Below are 22,479 nucleotides of genomic sequence, written 5' to 3'. Positions count from 1 at the left end.
TTTACTCAGGGGAGAAATTACATTCTGACCTGAGGGTCAGAATTCATGTCAAACCCGAAACGGGATTGTGTCAATGGTCGTATCTAACCTAAACACAGGATCCAAATGTCTCAATAGAAAAGCAGGGAGACCAAATACAACCACCCCAAATGTATAAGTCATATTGTATTAACATACTACAACATACTGATTGGACAAAATAACGTTTTATTCACTAAAAAAAGTACATAATACAGCTTTATGTGTTCTCAAGTGGATAGTCTACCATGGGTCTTCAACAGGGGGTATGGGACCCCTAGGGGCTCCTCAGTTACTACAGGTAGGCCACCACATTTTTGAATGATAGGAACATTTTTTTATTTTTTCAAAAACAATTCAATGTTAAAATACACATTAACATGAATCCATGTTATTAGCAAAGATAATGTGTAAACAAACAAATGCATTTCATTGACACAATACAGTAACCGATGATTATACTGTAAAACAAATCTATGAAGCCATCAAAGCTGCTGTATCACTTGGAGGCAACCCATCTTGGAGGCAACCCAAGGTCTTTCAAATCTCTCAATGTCAACAGACATTGATGAGACAAATCAGCTAAAATGGTGAGCTAGCTTTGAAAGCCTCTTATCAAGTTGAATGGAAGGCTTTCTTTTTTTTAACTACATTTTTATTGGAACAAAGGATTTTCAAAAGACAGATACACATACATGAATACAAGACAGAACATAAAAGTGGGGGGGAGAAAACAGAAACAAAAAAACAGGACAGTACAAAAACAAGAAAGAAAAAAAACCGAATAGGCTACAATTGTTAGTTATTTTTCTATTACATATTGGTTATACATTGTCCGTGGGCTGAAAGAGAGATGACCACTTTTCCCAGTATCCTACTATCCTACTATAATTCTAGTAACCTCTGTAGTGGTACGTGAGTGAAGTGGTACGTGAGTGAAGATACCCGGTTCTCCTCACTGGCTGGACCAATTGCTCTGATTTTGCACACAGCCATTGACCATTACAATCTGAACGCAACTGTGAAGCCCGTTTTTCAATTTAATCAAATCCCAGCAGCTTATTAGCGTTTTTGTGTCAAAGAATGTCGTCCCATAGCTGCGGCTGCCCAGCTATGGGACAAACTGCCTCCCGGGTTGCCAGATCATGTGCGCATATCCCCCCACGGATGCGCTGCGCCGACCGGGTATGGTCTAGTTTGTGTAATTTGTCCTCTTTGTAGTCTTGAGTATGAAAGTTAGTGTATATTTCCCTTATTATATCCATCCAATTGTTTTTGGTTGGGGGATCCTGTTGAACTCCCCCAAGGACCCCACTTTGAGAACCAATGCACTAACAGACCACCTCATGTCTGAATATGTCTCCGCCTTGCCTCGAATGTCTCTCCGACTCCGTCCTTGGTTTCCTGCCTCTCTACAGTCACTGACCTATCTGAAATAAAGCATAAAATGACCAAAATAAATATTATAAAAATAAAAGATCACGTGATCGCGTGTGACTTGAAGGACTAAAGTGATGGATGGATGCCGTCACGTGAGTCACCAGGTTCTGAGAGCCTTCTCTGCTGACTGCCCACACAAACACTTGATGAACTTGATGAAGCCCTGCATGGGCGAAAAGTTGTTGTTTGGTTATTTCTGGGGTCCAGCACCATGTTTAAAGAAACTGGGGATGTGCATATCCTGCTCCTTTTTTCACTTGCCCACACAAACACCTCACAGTGGAAGGGACTTGGAAAATCATGACTGAGGGTTTCCACCAGTGTGTACATGCTCTTGTATGCCAGGTGCAAATACAGTAGTCACTGTCGGATAAAAAACCTGTTATGTTAGTCCTACTGTATAGACTGAGGGGCCTACATATTTGAGCATTGACCTATTTTTAAAAAATATTGTCGATCGGCCCCTGGGCACTGGCCCATAATCCATCCATGTCCCCGTCCCCGCCAGGCCGACTGGCCTACCGAGGGCTGTGAAATAGGCAGAATGTGACATTGATTGCAGGGATGATGTGCGGTATCAACTGTACTAGGCATAGGCATATATGTGTTGTACATGAGGCATGCCCCATTAATATACAGTAGTTACTAGTTGTTAAGCTGTCTGATGCAGTAACACACTGTCTCTCTCTTCCTCTCTGTGTGGTTTGTGCGTTCATTGTCACATGACTCCCAAGATCATGTATACCTAATTTGGTGAAGATTGATCCCTCCAAATTGAAATGAAATCGATTTTGACTGCGTTGTTTAGAGGGCCCTCAATATATTATTAGAATTTGGTGTCGATTGGACAATGTGTTTATAGTTTTTTGTATGTTTTTTTGTAGCCAATCGGTATTACATATCACAAATCTGTACATTATCACACAGAGTTCATATGTAGGCTAATAATGTAGCAATTTGTGTGTTTTGGACACATCTGTGGCAAAAAAAAAGGGTTTTGAACAAAAGGGAAAATGACAGAAAATCTAGTTAGGCGTGCACACTCTAGAACGCAGGCGTTCTAGTGTGGTTCTAGTGTGTCAATCAAATGTCTACAGGTGCTTTCTTGACCCACACAAGCCTTACAACTAGAGTAGTGTGTGTTTCTTCTCACCCGGCTGCCCATTCTGGGTAGTGCGTGGGGGGGGGGGCCCTAAAGGATAATTGAGTCTTAATCCGTGGGGATGTGCACTATGAGTTGCGCCCCTTTCTTGTTTAGCGTTTATAATAAACATCTGGAGCAGATGGAAGCCAGCTGTGTGTGTCCCACTGTGTCCAGTTGGTGTTTGTAGGAGTTACGCTGTTCTAATGATGACTTTGTTTAATTACCATGCACAGGGCTCTGTGAGCTTCACTCCAGGGCTCCTGAATCACAGGGTGCTGAACAAAGGCGTTTTCCATTACAAATAGAAAATGGACAATTTAGAAATTCTTTGAAGTAGCTCTTCTCCAAGAGGCTCTTGTCTTGCTCTGAAAGCAGTCTGACTCTGAGCAATCTGCAACGTTCAGAGTGTTTTATATTGCTGCTAATGGAAGAAATGACACAGAGACACTGTTATGAAAATAGCTCGTCAAGTCACCACACTTCCAGAGATTATACTATGCTATTCTATAATCCACTTGAATTTGGTCATGTGTTCATGAATATTCAGCAATGTAAATAGTAGGCACATGAGTGATTATTAAATACTGATTTTCATCTGCATGGTGTTTATCGTCATACAGCTTGCAGCCTTGTCCTCTGCAGAGAGCAAACTGCTGGAAATGTGAAATTTAATTGATCAAAACAGCATTTTAGAATTGAAGAATCAATACGGATCTGACTCCATAAATCAAAGACATATTCCAGTTTTGAACATTTAACCTAAAACACAAGATCACATGATTTCAATTTAGCATCAGAAACAGATGACAGGCCAGCACAAGCCTGGAGCTGAGCATTGCTTGGGAAGATATAAATAGTGGAAGATAGACTGAACATCAGACACAACCACATCTCAAAGCAATCTGCTAATCTCATCTGCAACTATTAATGGTTGTTTTTGAAACACATAATTGTCTCTAATATATGCGTGTATAGTATGTGCATGCGCTTGCAGTATGTTGGGGTGTGTGTGTGTGTGTGTGTGTGTGTGTGTGTGTGCGCGAGTGCGTGTGCTCATGTGAGGCTATATAATTTGTACAGTTGCGTGACCCTGACAAAGCCATGGGGTTTCAGATCCTATAGAAAATGCAGTGGATGAGCACTGCTTACATCACTCATGTCACATCCTACATCAACTTGGCTGGCCTGGGCCAACCTTAGCGACTGCACTCCCTGGCACCACATGTAGGTCGGTGAGTGCTGCAGGGCATGGGGGATGTGGTCTGTATGTGTGCTCGCGTGCGTATGTGTGTTGGAGGTGGTGGTGGGGGCTAACGCTTGCTTTCAGGCGCGTGTGTGCATGCACTTAGATGGGAGACATGGAGCACTGATTGTAGAAGATGAGTTCATCATTGAGGACATGCCTGCCAGCACGCTGTCACATTGCATCATCACAAATGCACAACATGAGCTCTGACAGCCCGGCAGACCCAGCCAAGGGTACTCTCACTTGGGACAAGTCCCTCACCATACACAGCGTTGAGTGTTTATGGGTCCATTTTTACACTGATTTAAATGAACACGGAAGATATTGTAGCTCTTGTCTTTTATCTCTCTACAGCTGCACACATTTCTGTTTTACTGATTAAAAGTAAGTAGTAGTGGAATGCCCTGACATATCACTGGCTTCCCTCAAAACAGACCTGAAAATCCATCTTTCAGGAGGTAAACTCACTTTTCCCATAGAAAGGTGATGGCATTCACTGCCTACAATTTTTTTTTACTTTTCCCCCTTTTTCTACTTACATATAGTGATTTACATTTGTTGATAGTGTTTTGGTGTTATTGTTCATGCAGGATCATTGGCACAATATAACATCTGATTTAGGCTGGTTTTTATATATACAGTGGGGCAAAAAAGTATTTAGTCAGCCACCATTGTGCAAGTTCTCCCACTTAAAAAGATGAGAGAGGCCTGTAATTTTCATCATAGTTATACATCAACTATGAGAGACAATTAGGAAAAAAAATCCAGAAAATCACATTGTCTGATTTTTAAAGAATTTATTTGCAAATTATGAGGAAAATAAGTATTTGGTCAATAACAAAAGTTCATCTCAATACTTTGTTATATACCCTTTGTTGGCAATGACAGAGGTCAAACGTTTTCTGTAAGTCTTCACAAGGTTACCACACACTGTTGCTGGTATGTTGGCCCATTCCTCCATGCAGATCTCCTCTAGAGCAGTGATGTTTCGGGGCTGCGGTGTGTTTGGGATCATGGTCATGCTGAAAGACCTAGCCACGTTTCATCTTCAATGCCCTTGCTGATGGAAGGAGGTTTTCACTCAAAATCTCACGATACATGGCCCCATTCATTATTCCCTTTACACGGATCACTCGTCCTGGTCCCTTTGCAGAAAAACAGCCACAAAGCATTATGTTTCCACCCCCATGCTCCACAGTAGGTATGGTGTTCTTTGGTTGCAACTCAGCATTCTTTCTCCTCCAAACACGAGAAGTTGAGTTTCTACCAAAAAGTTCTATTTTGGTTTCATCTGACCATATGACATTCTCCCAATCCTCTTCTGGATCATCCAAATGCTCTCTAGCAAACCTCAAACGGGCCTGGACATGTACTGGCTTAAGCAGGGGGACACGTCTGGCACTACAGGATTTGAGTCCCTGGCGGCGTAGTGTGTTACTGATGGTAGCCTTTGTTACTTTGGTCCCAGCTCTCTGCAGGTCATTCACTAAGTCCCCCCGTGTGGTTCTGGGATTTTTGCTCACCGTTCTTAAAAAAAAAAAAAAAAAAAAAAAAGATCCTACGGGGTGAGATCTTGCGTGGAGGAATGGGCCAACATACCAGCAACAGTGCGTGGTAACCTTGTGAAGACTTACAGAAAACGTTTGACCTCTGTCATTGCCAACAAAGGGTATATAACAAAGTATTGAGATGAACTTTTGTTATTGACCAAATACTTATTTTCCTCATAATTTGCAAATAAATTCTTTAAAAATCAGACAATGTGATTTTCTGGATTTTCTTTCCTAATTTTGTCTCTCATAGTTGATGTATAACTATGATGAAAATTACAGGCCTCTCTGATCTTTTTAAGTGGGAGAACTTGCACAATGGTGGCTGACTAAATACTTTTTTGCCCCACTGTAAGTATGTATTTGTTTTGAACATAGCTTCATAGCTGATAGTCATAGTCATTCATTAAGACCCAACAATAGCATGTGAAACATAACTCAACATACATGGTTGTCAGATACTGTACTAGATACTAGAGTACGGTACAGTACATAGAACCCTCCTCGAGGGTATTATGTTGGTATTAAGAGAAGCAGCGGTTATCAAGTAACTTCAATTGGATTCACTGCTGTAAATAGTGCAGATGTAAGGAGGCTGCACCAGCATAAGACAATATACTGTATCATCTGATAAGGCTGTGGGCTGAACTCTTTTCTACACTAATTAGCATACAATATACAGTAGTTGACAAGCCCCCCCCCCCCGGTCATTTTGTGCTAAATATACTTCATTTGGCTGATGAGGCATCAGCTCAATAATATCACAACATGAAAATAATAGTTAAAAAAACAGGTTTGTTTTTAATCTTTTGGGAGATGACCACAAAAGTAAGTGTACAACTTTGTGACTTAAGAAAATACAGTTTACTCATTACACATTTTCTGTGGTAATTCAGATTCAACAAGTACAAACATCCAGACCTGCTGAATATCTCAAACACTGAAAAACGAATGTAAATGCACAATTTCCAACCATATATAAAATGTTTTATAACAAAAGAATCTATAGATATATCAATGCAAAACATAGCTGCAAACGATATAATGAAATAAATCAGCCAGGCTTTACTTTAACTTGTTTCTTGTGTGGTACTGTGACCATGGACACAATGATGACTGCTTTCCTGTCAAATAACGAAGCAAACTATTCTGTTATCTGTGTTCATTTGCAACAAAAAATAATTCTAGGATTAGCAGAAACAAATATTTTAAAGCTACAATCCAGGACTTATATAAATGAATACGACATTTTAACCAATCTGGTATGGTAGAGTATGTTGCTGCACATCTGCAGTGTTTGGACGTGATCTCCCTACACTTCCATCGAGACATTTCTGGTGCTGGGTAGGACATCTACTGCACTGCACTGGTTGACAAGGTCAATAGTTATTTGAAGCACATTGTATTAGACATTAGCCGTCAGATATCGTTGCAATTAACACTTTAAGTCTGGAGACAACGGACATAAATCTTATGGATTGTAGCTTTAAGAAGTTGTAAGGATCTCTAGTTGTCAAATATTTTGACAGTAACACTGAAAAAAGGTTGTGAACCTTTGAGATGAGCAATTTATGCCCTCTACAATAATCTCCCAGTGGTATCATTACACATTTATACACAACTTAGTGAATCAACAAATGATCTCTGTTAAACACTTTAGCCATGAGAGACAAGTGAATAAGAAATACATGTACAAGTTATGGAGCTGTATAGACAGTAAATACTCAAAATAGTTCAACATTGAGCCATTTCAGAGGATCAGTAGTGGCCATGAGATGGTCTCTGGTTGTAACCCTGAGGTCTTGAGTTATATCCACCTCCTCCTCCTGATGGATACCCACTACCATGCCCCTGACGCCTGTCTTTATCCTGCCAGTGTTGCTGTCGAGATTCTCCACCATAACCCCTGTCTCCACCCCCTCCACCATAACCCCTGTCTCCACCCCCTCCACCATAACTCCTGTCTCCACCCCCTCCACCATAACTCCTGTCTCCACCCCCTCCTCCCCAACCTCGTCCCCCTCCCCATCCACGGCCTCTGTGTCCACCACGCTGGTCCTGAAACCTAGAGTTAGAAACAGAAAGTACAGATAAACAACAGACCTTCTCAATGTATCGTCAACAGTGGTTTACTGTGGATTTTTTAACTACTGAAGCGATGCGTTGCGCGTACGCGAGCAGTCGCTGATTGAAATAACCTCTTTAATATGTAGGCCTATTTATTAACCCACAACATATATTGAATTTTATTCTATTTACTTGCATAATGGGGATAGCCTACTTTAGTGCTGTCATATGCATTTACCTTGCAGACTCCTGTAATTTAGTGGACCATTGATATGCATTCAGCCAGGGTCATGTTATGTTAATTCACGCTGTTGACACTCGGCTCGGCAGCTTTTTTAGAGGTGTGAACTGTGAATGGTTGTTTTTGATCGATACGCGAGGTAGACGCACTCTCGCGGGTACGCACGTGCATGTCCATGCTCCGCAACTAGTGGAGTGGTGCTCCACCTCGCCCCACCTCCAGTACACCACACTGATCGTCAATATAATAGATATGCCTGGATTGTGTTAGTGTTGTGTGTCATTGTCAGTGCAGCCACCTGGTGACAGACTATCAGGTGCTCGCACCACCCACCACCACGGCAACACTGGACCAAGAGCGAGTGCTGCGTCTGCTAACACCAAATCACCTGCTACTAGGCCTACAGTGAGGACAGATGAGTCGGGAGTGGGGGGGTAACTCTAGCACTGGAAATCAGACCCCGAGTCTGATTTCAGACCCTGAGTGGAGAAAAAAAGTAAGCGGTCCATCTCAGCCCATCCTGCCATGAGTAGATGAGTAGGCCTGACCAAAACCCTTTTCCTTTTCATCCGACTACTACAGTTTCATAGAATATAGCAAATAAGCAGATGTGTTCTTCCGTTATCCTTTGCAGGCACTTTCAGCACAGCAGTGGCACTGGCTGAATGCCACTTTTGTAACTAATGGTGTACTAATGGTGTGGATTGGAAAAACATTTAGCTAAAGTTGCAGAGACATGCCAAACTGCATGAATCCAGTGAAGGCTACCCTGGGCAGCTGTTTGTTGTGTGTAGCGGGTGTGCATGGGCTTGCACTGCATTTCTTTTTTAAAGCACTGACATAGAGCGGAGTTTGATAGAGACAGACAGAACACGTCTTTTAGCCTGCTTGTCTTCATGGATGCAAGTAGCATTTAATTACCCCGTTATATTGATTCACACACAGACTAATGAGAGACAGAGAGGGGGAGCTTTCTACATGCATCCCCCTACTGATTTGGACTGATAATTATTCATGAACATTAATTAAAGTGCTCTATTAACAAATTGATTTTGAAACAGAATAATTGTGTTATTTGGCCTTTCCTAGGCCATTTGGATGGTTATATAAGTAATTCAGGTCAATATAGTTGGTTAAATTTAGCCTTCCCAAACCTCCGGCCTGCTCGCCCACCGCCAATAGGTCAATTACATGTCCTCTAGTCTAAATACACCTGTTTGGAACCAAAACACCCCCCGTTTAAACAGTAGCCTGTGTATTTCATTCTGCAATCACACTGTACGTTAATGGGTTCATGTTTATTTTTAAATGGGTAATTCAGAAGCACAATGTGCATGTAGTCACCTATCTCTGCCTCTTCCACGCACCCAGTCGTCAACAATAGGCGGCGTGTCGGCTGGCCTTGTAAAATACTGCTGATAGTCTTTGTCGTCTGTGGTAAATCTATTGGCAAACTTCTCCTCGTAGTCACGTAGAGTTTCTGTTTCTGCGGAGTCGGCCATCCTATAGAGATAAAACGAGAATATTTATCATTATGTAGTGGTGGAAAGTAACTAAGTACATGTACTCAAGTACAGTATTGAGGTATTTTTACTTTACTGGATTACTTCAAATTTTCAATACTTTTACGCCACTACATCTCAGAGACAATTATTGCACTTTTACTACACTACAATTATTTGAAAACTTGAGTTACTAGTTACTTTGTAGATTTTTATCATGATTACAAAACATGCATTAACCACACTTTATATACTTTGGCTATTTGAAAATAGCTGAACTACAAGCTCACAACAGTCGAATTGTGAACTTGTAGATCTGCTATTTTCAAGGCATCTTTATACATTTGGAACCTTGTGAAATGGGACATGGGACATTCTCAAAATGAATACTTTCACTTTCGGTACTTAAGTATATTTTAATGCAAATACTGGGTACTTTTATTTAAGTCAATTTTGAATACCGGACGTTTACTTGTTAACAGAGTATTTCTACATTGAGGTATTGGTGCTTTTACTTAAGTACCAAATGTGAGTACTTCTTCCACCACTGTCATTATGCGATGCATGCAATGAAGGCTAGGCTAACATAGCTAGCACATAGGCTACTCTACTGTTATGCTAAATTCATCGACACAAAGTCAGTCATGATGTACTACAGTTATTCAACGACTCAAATAAAACCACACGTTCTTTATGATAACGACAACATCATTTAGTAATAATAATGTAACAACATTTAACCGTTACCTGGTCCTGAGAATGATTCAGTTTAGTTAGAAAATATCAGAGGAGGGAAGAGCATTGTCAACAGTACGTCACCGAACACTCTCCGTAGAAAACACTAAGTCATATCAATGGTTCCGGGGGGGCACCGATCTGCCCCTGGCCTGAAGCCTCCAAAATCGCAGACCACAAGCAGTGGTGTAAAGTACATTTACTCAAGTACTGTACTTAAGTACAATTTTGAGGTATTTTTACTTGACTGGAGTATTTCCAATTTTCAATACGTTTGCTTCTACTCCACTCCACCTAAAAAGGCAAATGTTATAGGCCTACTTTTACTCCACTGCAATTATTTGAAAACTTTAGTTAGCCACTTTGTATATTCTGATTATTATTACAAAAGTTAACAAAACATACATAAAGCACTTCAGTCCTGACTTTTACTTGTAACAGAGTACCACTACCACATTGCAGTATTGATACTTTAACTTAAGTTTTTTTTTTTTTTACTTTTTCCACCACTGCCTACAGCAAGCTCACACCGCGTCGCAGAAGACACTCTGTGAGCTTGTAGGTCTGCTATTTTCCACTGCTCGACACCGAGGAGCACACCTGTAAAATATTGATAGGCCTCAATTCGTATACCAAAACGCTCGCCCCTAAACACAGTCGCCCCGGGGCAAATCCAACGTAACATATGCCTAAACAAACCTAACCTTAATTATTCCTTAACGTAACCTCAGTAAACTATACCTAAACCGAGGTGGAAAGACTGGTGATGCGAGGTTACCTAAACCTAAACTTTATTCCTAAACTTAACCTCAGTACATTTATGTCTAACCCCAAACTTATTTCTAACCTTATTATATATTATCCGCTGGTCCGCGAAAAAACATGGGGGTGAGCTGTTTTGGGGCGAGTCTTCCGGTTACCCTCATTTCTTGTGGGCTCACCTGACCAGACAGAGCAATGCAGACGCCAGGTTGTTTATCGTGCAGTAGCTTATTGTCCAAATCTGTACGTTTAAAGATCATTACAACATCAGTGTTGCAGCATTGGTGCGTTTCAAATGCAGTAAGGGGTCCTTATTTTGGCTTTCCGGACTGGTTATTTTAATATATAATATTATGATATTTACTTGATTTGACTTGGAACTTTCACCATCTTGCTGACAGCCATCTGCACCTAGAAAACATGTAAGTACAGGAATTCATTAACTAAACAATAGTTTGTCCTGTGTGTTATTTTTCATTTATTTTGCTGTATTTTCTTTGCTATGTTGATGAATTGAATACATAGGACCACATGGGAAACAAGTCCTCAGGACTTTTTTTGTGTTATCCTTTTAGTCCAAGTGTATGCCTGTACCAGTGTAGGCTACTGTTTGCATTTTTGTTTAATAGAGTATTCAACCAATCAATCAATATTAAAGCTGCAATCCATAACTTTCATGTCCTAACCTTACATTACTGACCTCTTGAGACTCGTAGGAGCCCCTGCAGTAGATACCTTTTTGTTTTTACAGGATTTACAGTCTAAAAGGGCCTTATAGGAGGGCCGGGGCCCTGTTATGGTCATATAGGAGGGGCCTTGTAATGTATAGGCTGAGCGGGGCCTACATTTCCGAGCATTAACCATCAATCGAGCCTGAGGACACCATTCAAAGTAATAGGATGACAGAAAAGAGAAGGGCGGCCGAGTCCATTGAGTTCAATGGAGAAGTGGCACCATGTTATATTCGGTTCCACTTTTATTTTTCTAAATTGTCATTGAGTCTCGTGGTCCAGGGGGCCCTGGTATACAGTCTAGGGCCCCTGGACACTGCCGCACCCTAACCCTAACCGCACGCGGATGCCACATAGTCGGAGAAAAGGTCTGTCGGATTAACGCATGCCTCCCCACTGGCCGGGGGGCGCTATAACTCCATGACATGAGAGACCACATTTCTGCTACATTTCTGCCATTTTTCCAAGAAGGCATCCCTGCTGCTTGGATAGGTGAGATATTGCGCTGAGCTGTAGGCAGTAGAGTTGTCAAACAGTGGTGGAAAAAGTACTCAAATGTTTTACTTAAGAAAAAGTATCAATACTGCAATGTAGAAGTACTCTGGTACAAGTAAAAGTCCAGAATTAAAAATTGACTTGAGTAAAAGCACAAAAGTATTGGTATCAAAATGTACTTAAAGAACCAAAAGTAAAAGTACTCATTGTGCAGACTGTCCCATTTCAGTCCCAAGTTCAAAATGTATTAAAAATATTTTGAAAATAGCCGATCTACAAGCTCACTGCTATTGCTTGCTGCTATTTTCAAATGGCCGAAATATATAAAGAGCTGAAGTGGTTAAATCCTCTTGTTTTTTTTAATGATCATTTTTATCAAAAACACCACAAACTTGTCTTATGCCGGAGCTGGCATAAATATCTTTTCACATGGGGGTCCGGGTCTGTGTTCAAATAGCCCACATCAATTTGGGGGGTCCTTGACATGCTGAAAAATGTTTGAGTACCACTGTAGGAAAGTATAGTTCAATAACAAGCCTGACTACTTTGAATTGCGAGGTTTGCGTTTTTAGTGATATAGAATAATAGAGCAGTGGTTCTCAACCTTTTCTGGCCGTGACCCCCCAAAATAATCCTATTTGAACTGGGGACCCCCCACCCTGACAAGCACTTGGCATTGTAGGAGTTGAGGCTTTAGTTTGACTCGGTTCCACAGTAGATGAATATTGCGAAAATAGCTGATCTACAAGCTCACATGAGCTTGTAGATCAGCTATTTTCACAATTTTTGCCTCTTTCTTATATTATTTGACAATTTGGCCAATATTTGACCAGTTTTTATTGAATCGTTTGTTTATTACTTTTGATGCAGTAATGGTTCTTATCGCCCCTTTTTTTAGGCATTAGGTATTAAAAGTTCTTAAATTGTCACATTACTGTCATCTGGGGACCGGGGAAAAAATCATGTGGGGACCCCCTCTGGGTGCCCAGAGCCACAGGCTGAGAACCACTGATCTAGTCACAGAACAGTGTGGGTGGTTAGTAGACATGTTCCAGGTGAAAGCAGCCATCAGCCTCTCAGTGGCGCTGCTGCTCCCATAGACCATTACAACCCACAGTAACTCCGACAGACACGCAAGCAGAGAACCGCAAACACTGTAACTTAATTTGTACGCACGGCGTTGGAAAGGAAGAGAGAGAGAGAGAGAGAGCATATTGCATAGCGGGACCGTACTGTACCTAAATTATTATTTTTTTTAAAAAGGAGAAGAAACAAAACTTCCTGACATGGAGGGAGGCTCCACATGAAGCTTGACAAACCCGGTGAATCGAGTTTACGAAAGTGTTCTTCTCATATTTCAAGCCCTCTCTCTCTCCTTTAAAGCCATCAGGACTTGTTCGAAGCTGTGGATGGTTGGAGAAATGAACTCTTTGAACCGCTAAATCATCCCTGGATTTGTATTCATCGCGTTTTTTTCATTTTTGATTTTTTTTTATTATATATATTTTTTTTGTTATTCATTTAAGATCAAAGTCTAAATAGAGCGAGTTCCTGAAGTCTGTGGCAATGGGGTAAGTGATCCACACTCCGCTAGTCCATGTTTATGACACCTGCACACTGGGCTGATCAAGTCGTGTTCTATATTTACAGTGTAAACACGCTGCTTTATTTCTTCTGGCAAGCCTTTGGATTCATCATGTATTTACTGTTGTTGTCCACGACCGTGCGTGTATGAAGTGTAGTATAGTATAGTATAGTATGTATGTATGAAGTATATAGACCTAAAAAGATGCGAGCTGAAGGAGATCACTGCTGTCCAGTGCAGTCTTTGCCAGCCTAATATTATTTTTAATTGGGTCCGGCCAGGACCCCCCCCCCCCCCAATTAAAGAAATACATACAAAAACAACACAAATGTAGGCACCCATTGGGTAGGGTAGGGTATCCGTTACTTTGTCATTAGCCTATAGTGGCAGTGGTTCTCAAACCTTGAAATGTCAAGGTCTCCCCTTAACTCTGACAGTATACAAATTGAACCAAATGGACCCGTTAGGGTCCATTTGGTTCCATTTGTATACTGTCAGAGTTACAGACTTGTAAGGGTCAATTTAGACCTCCCTAAAGCAACCAAGAGAGTCCCTAGAATCCACTTTGAGAACCACTGGTATATAGGGTATTCGTTACTTTGTCCATTTTATATATATAATGACACGTTTTACAGTGGCAACATGTGGAGAAATGATAATGAAGTGGAATTGACAGCTGACTCCTTGATAACATTCGCCCCACTCCTCTGTCCATGGTACTGTGTGGGAACAGAGCTGGGGCGGGTGTGTCAGTCAGTCAACACACTGCCCACCACACACGACTCATAGCTACAAGGCATTAGAGATGGGAAGAGAGAGCGAGAGGTGTTGGTTGGTGGCAGTGGTGGAAATTAACTAAGTATATTTACTCAAGTACTGTATTTAAGTGCAATTCTGAGGTATTTATTTTTACTTTACTGGAGTATTTTCAATTGTCTGTACTTTTACTTCTACTCCACTACACATCAGAGACAAATATTGTACTTTTACTCCACTACAATTATTTCAAAACTTTAGTTACTAGTTACTTTGTAGATTTTAATTTTTATTACAAAACATACATTACCCACTTCAGCCCTTTATACATTTCGGGCATTTGAAAATAGCCGATCTACAAGCTCACAATGCGTAGCAATATTGTGAGCTTGTAGATCTGCTATTTTCAAAAGTGTTTTTATACATTTGAAGACATTCTGCATTATGAGTACTTTTACTTTTGGTAGTTTAAGTACATTTTGATGCCAAATTGCCAATACTTTTATACTTTTACTCAAGTACATTTTGAATTCCGGACTTTTACTTGTAGAGTATTTCTACATTGCAGTATTGATACTTTTACTTAAGTAAAACACTTGAGTACTTTTTCCACCACTGGTTCAAAGAGTATCAAAGCCCCTCCCACAACTGTACAGTGAACATAATTCTGATTTACAGCCTGTAGTCCATATAGGCTACATACATTCCCTGTTACGGTATTGGCCTAAATTGCTGTATTTCACAGCACAATTACCTTTGCCTCCTCTGGCTTGGCTGTTTAATGTCATGTCCAATAACAGACCTTTATTGTATTACTTAAATCAAATAACTGTCCAGTGTAGTTTTCTTTAACGCAAAGTGAATACCCCAGTCAAATGTTTTCATTTGTTTTCTTTCATAATTACAATATGAAACATGGTGATATTTTCTTAACACTAAAAGCTGGGTCTAACTCCATTAACTGCATAACAATTTAATGATTAATAATCATGATAAGAATAATTATTAATCAAGCACAGTCCTTGCCACTGTGCTTGTATTTTTCCAAGAAGTTTATGTAGGGATTAGGGAACCAGTTCAACAACCCTGACTGCTTCGACATTTGGCAGACTTACTTAGCAGGTTTGGAAAGGAAAGCAAGGAATCGATGCAGTATATTATCTCAGAGAGAGAGAGTGTCATGAAACTGCCCCACTGAACCCATACACCCACCCAAGCAGTTAACACCCACAAACACACTTCTTCTCTGCGCTCACAGGCTGCAATCTTTCCCCCAAGCTCAAGTTTCACTTGGTGGTGGTTGTTGTTGTTGTTGTTGTTTTTTTCTTATTTTTACCCATTAAGACCTGGAACGCATCTTTTTTTGATTTGAGCTAAAAAGCATTATTTTACACTTTGGCTATTCAAAAATAGCAGATCTACAAGCTCATAGCGCGGCACAAGCTTGTAGATCTGCTATTTTTTTTTAAATCGTGAAAATGTGTGCAAATCTTTGAATAATATATATATATTGTTTTAAAGCGAACATTTTTAACTCGAATCTTTACTTCTAGGGGGTCCCTGGAACAAAATATTTTGAGACGGGGGTCGGCGGCCAAATACATATAATTTTGGGGGTCCTTGACATGAAAAAGTTTGAGCACCACTGATATAGAAACATACGTTTTTCAGAAAACTGTTGGGATTTAGAAGACATTTGCAGAATCGATCTCAGGCCTTAATGGGTTAAAAGGTATTTGAAAATTGGAGTACCATGACAATCTCCTGTAATAAATAATTGAAACAATAACTAAGCTTGTGTGTGACTGTGCTAAACGGCACAACACATTGTAATTGCATTTGGTGATTATGCAATCTGTCTGCCAGTGAACGTTTGGCTGACATTGATAAAGCCATGTACTGTATAGGGAGGAGTATTGGTATTCTGTCATGTTTTTCCTGCATTTACTCGTGTCCTGAATAGGGTTATGGATTAACCATGCCATTCACCCACCACACAATTCCCTGTTTAACTCTCACGCTTGCTTACTCTCTTGTGTATCTCACACGCTCTTTCACTCCCTGTCCATCAGGAAGCTTCCAATACGCTCTCTTGTCACACATTGACAGCCACCATACACACACACACACCTATCAGTAACCTCTCCTTGACCCCGCTAGTTTGGCCATTGGTGGCTCTATCTGACGCTCGGTTCATTTACATAGATAACTCTCACATTTGCTTTGATGGATGAGGATCTTTGGTTTGACGGTAACAAAGAATGAGAACTGATTAATTTATATTGCTCCAAACCTGGCAACATGACTAGGGCTGTCACCATTACAAATTTAAGTTGGCGATTAATTATCACTCAAATAATTGCGATTAACGATTTAATTGTGTTTCTGTCGTTGAAAATGAATGGATAAAAATTACATATCTGTTTGGCTTTCGTAAACAAAAGTTGCACAGGGCAGATATGACAAATAACACATGTAATTACTTTATACTTAAAAATAAACGTTGATAGTGGAAATAGCCGATCTATAAGCTCAGTAGATCTGCTATTTCCACTATTTTTGTCATTTTTGGAAAATATATGACGTTTTTTAACATGGAATTGGTTATGACGATTGTGCAAAATTAATTGCGATTACATAAAATAATTGCGACTAGACTATTATGTAATAATTGTGACAGGCCTAAATAGGACCAGAGGCATAAGATTTACAATTTTAGTTTTTTATTTATTTTAGATTTTTCCAGTAACATCCAACGGCAGATTTATATTACAATTTACCATTTACGCATTAGGAGACGTTCTCATCCAGACTAGAGCGACTTACAACGTGCCACTTCTATAGGCTAGATGCTGGAGAAAAAGCGATGGTATTTGTATTAGCCTAGTTTTAGAGTTTAAATATTGCGTGTATTTCCCTTCCGTAATCATCCAAAATAAAGCTCAGGCTGCCCAAAACCCCTGCTGCCTGAACAAGGGCTCGGACAGCAACGCAATCAGCGTACCGCTATTTAAAGTTAAGTTGCGCTGACAGGGGCATGCAGGCCTAACACAGGGATAGGTGGTTAATCTCTTGGCTTGGCCCGTGCATGACAACTAAAGGCTTACAGGCATTGATTAGGCTATGTAATGCCACGTAGTGATGGGCGTTATCTTGGCTGCCCAGAGAGCTACTGTATATAGGTAGGCTACAGAGCAAAGGGGATTGTACTGTACAGCTAAAGCACACTTTGGCTATTCAAAAATAGCAGATATACAAGCTCATAGCGCGGCACCGAGTGCCACGCTATGAGCTTGTAGATCTGCTATTTTTGAAAAATCGTGAAAATGTGTGCAAATCTTTGAATATATATTGTTTGAAAGCGAACATTTTTAACTCAAATCTTTGCCTCTGGGGGTCCCTGGAACTAAATATTTTGAGATGGGGGTCGGCGGCCAAATAAATATAATTTTGGGGGTCCTTGACATGAAAATGTTTGAGCAGCACTGATATAGAAACATGCGTTTTTTTCAGAAAACTGTTGGGATTTAGAAGACATTCGTAGAATCGGCCTCAAGTCTTAATGGGCTAATAACACATAGGAGGGACGGTGTGAGTAGAGGGGCTCAGCAGAGCTGCAGCACTTACTGTAAAAACGGGTGAATGAAAGGGGACAGACCGATGGGGATTGGACATCACCAGATGGTTTGGCTTCTGGGAGACCATCTGCTGTGGCTTGGACCTCCCCTCTCTCTCCTTGAGGATAAGAATACTGTGTTTTCTGGTGGATCAGCAGGCTGGGGTTCCTGTCACTGTCGTTGAGGGTGTTAGTTAGAATCAAGTGTGTGGCCTTTTGACACATGTTTCCCTTTGACCCCCTGACATCAGTAGTAATAGCGGTCTATTGCATAAAAGTCCAGGTGGTGCTGGTATTAGAGAGATCCTCACATATGGACGCTGCTCATTTAGACAAACATAACGCAGCTCTCACTAATGAGACAGCTTTGTGCCCCAGCAGGCTTCTCAGATAAAATGATGGAGAGTCTTAACTCTCTCCATCCGACAGATGAGCTTGTTTAAACCGACCAATTAGAAGTAATGAAATTTACTCTTGGGGTTAATAATAATAAAAAAAAGAATGATCTAATCTTAGCCATTGCGAACTACATTTTACGCAGTGCTTTTGCTTTTCTGTGAGATTCGGGAGAAAGGATCCTCTTATTACTCAGTCCTGTAGATGAGTGAGTCTTTTTGAATGCTGTCACACCGTATTTATCAACGCAGCCAGAGGGAAAGAGCAACGGGCACTGCATACAGGTGCAAAATGCACACGTCAGCTATGGTAACAATTACTTAGAATTTTGACCTTAGGCACAGTGCTGAAACTCTGAACTCATTCAAGCTATCGTTATATTGAGACCCTGAATTAAGTTTCATTCAATTTGGACCTGAAAGGAAGGCAATGGCACTAGACTCTAGTAATGCCACTGCAAGGTCATCGTTATATTCTTGCCATTGCTCTAGTGACTAGAGCAATGGCAAGAATATAACTATGACCTTGACCTTTAACCTTGGGCACAGAATGCTGAAAGAACTCTTTAAAGCTATGTAGGTGCTGAAGCCCTGTATGGATGGATTTCATTCAAATTTGACGTCAAATGAAGGCATTGTAACGTGAGTGCAAAGTGCATACTTATTCATTAAGCACATTTAAAAACGACTTTCGTTGTACCAAAGTGCTGAACAGAACGTTTCATCAGCAACAAAACAAACAGTAGTAAACAACATACAGAGGCATACTATACTATACGGATCATTAACAACATATCGAACAGAAATGATAAGATAAAAGCCAAAACAACATATCAGGGGGATTCGAATGTTTGCAAGAAAAACTTGAGCCTGGATTTAAACGATTCAATGGAGGGGGCTATATAGTTATAGTTATAACTATAACTATACAGTTAGTTATTTAAATGTATATATTTTAAAATATATTTTTATGAACACCACGTCGTGATTGATCCAATACCCGGTCTGAAGAGCAGATGACAGCTTCATGTTCTCAACTTTTACAAGGTGGAATTACAGACTCTCTGTTGTATTCAAAAGATTGTGGAAGAGTTTGTCTGGTTTGAGAGACTACTGGCACACTGATCACATTGTAATACAAATATGATGTGTTCGCCTACTTGCATTCAACACTTTCCTTTCATGTGCTATCTTGTTACTTTGAGTAAAACTGTGCTTCCACAATACGTGTGTTGTCCTCCTAGACTTTATTACCAGGCATAACTTAAAGTGGAATAATAACCTAATAGAATACAAGAAATTTGTTGTCTTGAGCACAATGCATTATATTGATATTGTAAGGTTACCCCCATATCTCTCTCTCTCTCTCTCTCTCTCTCTCTCTCTCTCTCTCTCTCTCTCTCTCTCTCTGTCTCTGTCTCTGTCTCTGTGTTGACTGCTGGATCTGGTAAAGTCACATTCCTTTGGTATTTCTTGGTAGAAACAGAAAAGAATGTTCCTATGCACATCTGAGGCAGTTAGGATTGTCGTTTCCTATCTATTAGCAGACTTTATACCCAGTGGCCAGTTGGCCACAGTGGTTTCCTACATTGAAGTTGAACTGTTTAAAATGGAGCCCGACCGATGCCAGATTTGTCAGTGCGATTTTGAGGGTCAGAGTCCTAGACCCACCGATGACAGATGTTTTAACTAATATTTAGATTTTTGAAAAAAGTGAAAAAGTTTCTAATCTATGTGAAAAACTTCAGACCTATTAAAAAATGTGCAACAATAGTTAATCTAGAAGCTCACAAAGCGTTGTGAGCTTGTAGATTTTTTAAGAAAAATGCCTATAATGACATAAAAATAATGACCCAAAATAGGGATGCCAGTTTCAAAGTGGTTAAGAATTGGGACACATCGGGCTGCATAATTGGCGATAGTGGTGTCCTGAAAAAATGTAAATAATGACCAAAATCTGCCACATGTATATTTATATCTGGCTCTAGCTCAAAGAGATGCTCAGCTGGGGTAACGAACCTGTCCACCACTGTGGAGTCTAGGGCAGGGGTCTTCAACCTTTTCAGGCCAAGGACCCCCTAACTGAGAGAGAGATGAAGCAGGGACCCCCACTATATATTACATAAAATTGTGTTGCAGATTAAATCTTTTCATAGATGTTGGATTCATATTAATGTGTATTTTCAAACATTTAACGACTTAAACCATCAATACTTAGTGAACTTTCACTCTGTACTTAATCTGCTCTTTTTTCCCTCTTTGCCGAAAATAGCAGATCTACAAGCTCACAACGCCTCGCCCTGCGAGGCGTTGTGAGCTTGTAGATCGGCTATTTTCAGCTAAAGTTGTCCTTAGAATAGGGATGCTAGGGTTCAAGTGGTGACGTTGTGAGCTTGTAGATCGGCTATTTTCGGCTAAAGTTGTCCTTAGAATAGGGATGCTAGGGTTCAAGTGGTTAATGTAAAAAACAATGATCCTATCACAGAGATTTGGCGGACCCCCTGTAGCAACTCTGAGGACCCCCTAGGGGTCCCGGACCCCCTGTTGAAGACCCCTGGTCTAGGGGTTCAAATCCACTGCGGTGCATCCAGCTTGGCTGAGCATTTATACCAACACCCGTTGTTGAGGGAAGCTCGGGTGGGAGGGCAGTCTTTGTTGCTTTGTTAGTGACTCCTACGGACTGGGGGCAGAACGTGTCAGAGTTGAATGAGAGGAGTAGAACGGAGGCGCTATGTCCTCCCAGTGGGTCTACTCACTGGCAGATGAGCCAGTAGGGTACGATAGCAGTGGCAAAACAGAAATGTGTGGGGAGGGTTAATTGGCACAAAGGCTAAATTGGTTGAAAAAAGTGTTGAAATGTAATTGGCTACTCTAAATTAAAAAAAAAAAAAAAAAAATTATGCATAATAAAAAAAAAACAGTTTTTAAGAGCCTCTATTGTAATTTTCAGCATTATCTCTATATTTGTTGTAGGGCAAAGTTTTCATTAGTGGCCATAAGACTGAGCTTACTTATGACAAGCGATGCAACTGGAGTAAAATCCAGGAATGTAAAAGCTACAACCCTTCCTGGATTTTAGCCACTAAGCTTGGTGTATCACTGTGTTTAGATTCAACGCTCAAGAGGGTTTTAATTGCAATGCTTCAAGGCAACCGGATGCCGCGTTCATGATTACTAATAGTACAGGTTAAACCACTTTAGCAGAAATGGGAAATGGCAAAATATGGGTCTTGACTTGAGAAAATGTGACTCAGGTTGACGTAATGAAGACCATAGACCGTGTGGGTGTGGCCAGGCAGGTGCCTGCTGATGGAATGCACCATGGAAACCGTAGGAACACAGAGCCAAAGCAGACACAGACAGGGGAAATGTTTTATAGACTATGATTATCCTCAGCCGTTAACTGAAAAGCACTTACAAATATAGTATTATTATTATTATAAACGGGTGGCCATCTCCCCTATCGGCTAGCTCTCGACATTCTGATGACTTACAGCTACACAGCAGCATTCTGGACCAGCTGGAGAGTCTCTAGAGCCTTGTTGGGGCAGCCAGTGTCCTGTGTTTTATTTATATTATTGTCTTTTTGTCATGTAATTAAAGGAGTTTTTGGGCGCTTTTTAAATACTTTCAGCGAGCGTTATTATGGATCCCATCTGAGTTTTGGGCAGTGGCCGCTAAGCCAGTGGTTCTCAAAGTGGGTCCAGGGGTCTTTTGAGGGGGTTCCAGGAGGTCCCCAGCAAAAGTATTTAACATAGCATCGAAATCGGTTTTAACCACATTAATCCTATATACATAGGCTATTTGAAAATTGCAGATCTACAAGCTCACAACGCGTCGCATCACAACGCGGTGTGAGCTTGTGGATCACTTTTTTTTTTCTTGAAAAAATTGGGAATATTTTTTGAAACATTTTAACACAAATCTTGTATGGGGGTCCCTGGCACAAAATATGTTTTGGCTGCATCCGCAGCCAAATGCATGTTAATTTGGGGGTCCTTAAAAAGCACACTCCGGCTCCATATGCAGTAATTTAATTGACGTTTCGGCCCTTAGGCCTACTTTAGAATCAACAAATCTTTCATGAATTAGGTAAGTCAGCCTGGAATCTGGACCGGGCTGAGTTCACGCTTTCACACTTCACATACAATTTCCATCCAGACTTAGCACGAAATGATGGGACTCACTCTCACACT

At 40.6% G+C, this 22,479-nt stretch overlaps 1 protein-coding gene and 1 long non-coding RNA gene across 2 annotated transcripts in view; one reads left to right on the top strand and one right to left on the bottom strand.

Annotated features, from left to right (window-relative positions):
• Nucleotides 1–7,417: 7,417 nt before the first annotated feature.
• LOC311044666 lies at nt 7,418–10,022 on the bottom strand. The gene is made up of 3 exons (XR_014600723.1): nt 9,956–10,022; nt 9,051–9,209; nt 7,418–7,463 (listed from the first exon to the last, which is right to left on the bottom strand). It is a non-coding gene; the product is annotated as an uncharacterized lncRNA (long non-coding RNA).
• A 3,026-nt stretch (nt 10,023–13,048) lies between these two features.
• Nucleotides 13,049–22,479, top strand: part of homer2 (homer scaffold protein 2) — a 50,059-nt gene continuing 40,628 nt past the window's right edge. Inside the window, exon 1 of the mRNA XM_084079616.1 lies at nt 13,049–13,502. Within this exon, the coding sequence (XP_083935742.1) occupies nt 13,498–13,502 (5 nt within the window). The 5' untranslated portion in view covers nt 13,049–13,497. The remainder of the gene's footprint in view (nt 13,503–22,479) is intronic.

This window comes from Gymnoscopelus microlampas (genome assembly GCF_963454915.1).
Source record: "Gymnoscopelus microlampas genome assembly, chromosome: 1".
Taxonomy (NCBI): domain Eukaryota; kingdom Metazoa; phylum Chordata; class Actinopteri; order Myctophiformes; family Myctophidae; genus Gymnoscopelus; species Gymnoscopelus microlampas.
This window is presented reverse-complemented; position numbering and strand designations above follow the sequence as displayed.